Source organism: Xyrauchen texanus, chromosome 22 (genome assembly GCF_025860055.1).
Source record: "Xyrauchen texanus isolate HMW12.3.18 chromosome 22, RBS_HiC_50CHRs, whole genome shotgun sequence".
In the NCBI taxonomy this organism is placed as follows: domain Eukaryota; kingdom Metazoa; phylum Chordata; class Actinopteri; order Cypriniformes; family Catostomidae; genus Xyrauchen; species Xyrauchen texanus.
The window spans coordinates 27711322-27716321 of NC_068297.1; the positions used below are offsets into that span (position 1 = coordinate 27711322).

The 5000-nt window shown below is 35.4% G+C and overlaps 1 protein-coding gene across 1 annotated transcript in view; it reads right to left on the bottom strand.

The window, feature by feature from the left end:
* Positions 1–701: 701 nt before the first annotated feature.
* The window catches only part of LOC127662095 (paired box protein Pax-9-like), an 8718-nt gene continuing 4419 nt past the window's right edge, over positions 702–5000 (bottom strand). The window contains exon 4 of the mRNA XM_052153068.1: positions 702–1720. Within this exon, the coding sequence (XP_052009028.1) occupies positions 1466–1720 (255 nt within the window). The 3' untranslated portion in view covers positions 702–1465. The remainder of the gene's footprint in view (positions 1721–5000) is intronic.

Sequence of the window (5000 nt, forward strand, 5' to 3'; positions counted from 1 at the left end):
ACAATGTGGTCTCTTTCCCCTTTTTTTTCCCCCCATTTGGTGCACCACCAAAAAGAGTCAGTGGGTGTTCAAACTGTTTCTGTGCGCTATTGTGACATGCAGTCCACAGGGATACAAGCATTTCCCTTCTCTCTTAAGCTTATCATTACACATCGACTCTGACTTTAGACGAAGCTACAGAAGCAAAAGCCCCCAGGAATGTGTCTGCATTCATGTAACACCTGAGTGAAAGGGCTTTCAATGGTGTGTACGCATTCACGTTACTGCACTTGTTTGAGTACTGCATATAAACGATACTGACTGAACAGATAAATCTGTTCTGCTAAATTAATAACTAACATTTAAAGTATTATTTTGTAAAGTAATGAGATTTGATAAGCTATAATTACAATTTCATAGCAGAGAGTTTTAAGCTTATATAAGCTTGTTTAAGATATAAATTATTATATAGGCTAGAGAAAGATTACGTTGTTAAATATATCATTTTTATAAAGATATAATTATTTAATAAAGCTATTTTTTATTATAATTGATATACAGTTGTTTTATTAATTGTAGTTGTAGTAGCAGAGGTGGTCATGGTATTTATAGTATTATCAAGGACTGTTATGGAATTAACTTTATTAATTTTCTATAATTTTATGGTAAAAAAAATTTTGATTAAAGAATATACAAAAGAAAATTATACTGAACAGGGTTTTTACACATGTCTCCTTTAATAAGATACATTCAATTTCATTGTGCAATGTCTGGAAGTGTGCAGCTTCACTGATATTTAATGTTGCATGAATGAATGCCCCTGTTTTCTGAATGTGCTTCTTTCCCCCCATATCTGTACCAACAGCACTTCATTCAACGTACCTTACAGTCTAATAAATAAATGGAATAACTTTTCTCAAGAGCTCTGGCATACATTATTAGTGAATTGAAACTGGTATCCAAAAAGACAAAAAAAAAAAAAAAAAAAAGTGAAGAAAAAAAAAGAAACATAGTTGAACATCTAGATATTAACAATTTAAAACACCCTGAAAAACAGTAAATGCAAACTGGTCGGTTGTTTAACATGAGATTGCTTATTCAATCATTTATATTTGGCGTTCTTGAAAACATACAAGAACATTATGTTCACAGAAAGAAGCACCGAAATTGAACTCTGGCTAGTGTACTGAACACCACAAAGCAGCTGGTGATGTTCTTGACTTGTAAATCCACTGCTCAGTTCAGATCGGAGAAGACAGCCTTTGCGTATTCTCACTCTTGCTCTTTTTTTCCTGTGCAGACAAGTTGGGCGATGCTGATACGGAGCAGGAGATCATTGGCATTCAGAATGGTACATGGCTCGTCTGACACTATTGTAAAAGCATAACATTAGTCCGTCCAGAGAGAGAGCCGGTCAGAAGTCCATATAGCCGTGTCTTTCTCTACTTTTGCTGTCTCTCTTTGACCCCCCACACTCCTTCGAAATTTAAAGAGCAGAGGCGGTAATGGGATGGACAGAGTCTTGCATGGCAGCCATGCTCTTGAAGGCCAGTGGGGCGGTGATGTCACAGCTGTGGGGAGAGAGAGCACTGCCACTGTGCGGCTGCCATATGGGGCCGGTCACATAGGCCGACGTGGTGCCGCTGTACCCCATGTAGGGTGACACTTGGGTGGGAGGGTGGGAAGGATGGATGCTGGGAGCTGTGACATAACTGTTCACTGTGGGCAATCCATTCGGCATCTGAAAATAGAGAGCAATGAGTGTTAGGCTTGGACATGAGTATGGTGGTCATATGAACATAAAGATATCATGAAAATGAGGATAAGAGAGCAGCGGAAAAGGAAAGATGGAGATGGAAACCTGGACTTTCTTGGATAATCTGTGAATATAGATGTCAGAATGGGAAAAAGGACCAGATATTACTTTTGTCGGACACGGAAAAGCAATATCAAGAGAAATGAAAGAGCAGGAATGACTGTAACCCTTTAGCAGAATGTCAATAACAGTTCAAAACAAGAGGAATTCACCCGGATTCATGGTGGCCTCTGACTACTGGAAATCATTTCCACAGATGAAATCCCCTTTGTTTCAGCTTTTATGATTTGGCCAAGATTTACTCATTATTATGACATTCTTGACCCCTAACCCTCAGTGTACACAGACACATAGCTTACATATTATTCAGTAAGTTTCGATTACATAAATAGTGAAGAACATAGAAAACGCTAATAAAACAACAACAAAATGACATTTAAAAAAATGAATTTAAGTTTTGACCTGTAATATCCTTAAAAAAGACTTAAATAATTGTAAGGAAAGATGTATGACTTTGGAAACTCCACTGCTTAATTCATACAATACCAGTGGGTACCTGCTAAATATGTGCCACCTATCGATAAATATCTCTCTCGCAGCATAATTGTAAGTATTCATTGGACTTTTCTAAATTTGGCTAATTCGTATGATATTGTACGACCGCACTCCTATGAATTCGTACGACTTTCACTACAGCCAATAATGTAGAAACATCGTTTCCATATTATAAGCCTCAATTACTTGCTTCTGTCACACACAACAGCTTCCTATCATGTTTGCACACTCTACTGATCTGTTAGGTTTAGATAAGGGCTTTGGGTAAGGGCATAATATTAATAAGCATGTCCTTAATGCCTGGTGTGCGAAACTCACACTTCCACATTACAGCCAGGCATTTACAGGTGATGATATCATACACATTCATACCAACGAACTCATAGGAAATCACACAAAATAACCAACTTGTAAAAAAAATTACGAATTTTCATGAGACTGCTATTTTCAGTATTAATTCATTTATTTTATTATTTGTTTATTTTTGTTTGTTGGCGTCAAAACTCACAATAACTGATACAGCTATATGTAAAGACCTTTAACATAGTGTAATTTACTGAGCTCCTGGTCCATTCATTACTTTATAATGACCTAAAATTTCAAAGATTCCTGCGCAAATTAGAAAGTAACTTACTTGTCTTATTTAAGCAATGTGTGTGTGAAATGTCGGTTAATTGTCTATTTCCACTGACGCAGCAGTAAATACGGTTCTGTTGTTCTTTATTTCAGTGGATGTAAATTGCTTGCTTATATATTTTCAAATATATCTTCATATTTCTTAATAGCACAATTTCACAGAAGAGCTGGAAATCTAAATAAAATTCAAGAGTCAAGACGCCCAAAACAGAAAATATAACTAAACTGTAACAGAAATTGCTTGTTTTATGCTGCAAATTAGAAGTATTCAATAGTACATTTAAAACTGTTGGTGTAATGAACAGATCATTTATTTTCTAGGCAATATATTTTTTAATTTATGGAACTTGATGTTTCAGTCAGTCCCCCTTCACCTCTTAATTATGTAGTCGCGTTTTCTATCTCTTGTATATATTTTGTGTGTGTGTGTGTGTGTGTGTGTGTGTGTGTGTGTGTGTGTGTGTGTGTGTGTGTGTGTGTGTGTGTGTGTGTGTGTGTGTGTGTGTGTGTGTGTTATTGGTCCGTGATCACGCTTTATACAAATATTAAGCTTTATTCTCTAATGCAATGTATAATTTATAGCCTAATGTGAATATTTTGAGATTAGCCGACCTGAATCCACTGCTCAGTAAACGTAAAGGTATAACACAGGCCTATCTATGTAATGCAGTTCTCCGAAGAAATCATGTTTAGCCTAATGTTTAAGTCTATTGCTCATTAAAATCATGTGAATTACAATTGACTTATCAATGACTCCTCCTGGCTGTTAATTAAACATTTGTGTTTTTCTGTTCTCGAGCTATCGGACATTCTGGCATATAAGAACAGCTGCATTCAACAACAGATGTTTGTCTATTTGCTGTCCTCAGTTAACTATTGCGTAATGCAGTCTGACTCGTGAAATCCGATCATTTATCCCAAATGACAGACTCAAACATTCAGCAGTCAATGCTATTCACCATCTTTTTGAAAATGTCATTCTTAATTTCTTAAACAAGCATTTTCAAGCTGCACTCCCGTTTTTAAGTTTCAATCAGTTCACGCATAACATAATATAGGCTACGCCGAAGCAATATTTCAGCATCGGCAATAAAGATTTATTCTATCGTATTCCACAATGCATAAACCTCTAAGACCCCACAATCATATATTAGTCAATCTGTTTGTCCTGCCCAACAACGCGCGAATAAAGAACTTGAACTTGTGAGCCGGGTGGCACGCGCGTTATTCGCGTGCGCTCTCTCATCTCATTGAGACTGCAACAACCCGCGCGCACGAGAAACCAAACACTTGTTTCCTACTTGGATAATACACTTGTTTCCTACTTGGATAATAATAATAATTATTATTATTATTATAACCTAATAATAAAGATGATGGCGTTTTCTCTCCTAATGTTTTGCCCACGTGTAAGAAGATATCAGGATCTTTCTTTGAAAAGATTTCCAAAAAGCTGCAGGTTCTGCTGATAAATAATAGACTGTGTTCATTAGAGAAAATGTATGGCCTATCAAGTTAGCGTCAAGCTGCAAATGGAAAGCTACATTAGAAAAAGAAAAACAAAGAGAACTGCTCCATTATTGTATTATATCCTAATTTTTTAAGAAATGGTTTAAAGCCCTCGTAAAGCATTTCACATCTTACAGACAAGACTTTGCAGAGCAAGTTCTCAAAATATTCCAGTAAGTTTAAAACTTAGATGTGCAACAATTAAGCATAGATATATATATTTTTAAGTTTGATTATTATTAACATTAATAATAATTAATAATAATAATTAATTCGTATATATACATATATATAATTATTATTATTATTTTTATTATTATTCGTTGATTCCATTTTTCTTCGTGGTATGCTAAGTTTGCATTTGCACGAGAAAATCATGTTTGCAGGAAGAGAAAAAAAATGGTTAGATCCCAGAAAATAAAAATTACAATTGGTTAAATCACAGAAGAAAAATAAACATATTATACTCAAGGAAAATAAGGGGGAAAAAAGTTTATGCCAAGTG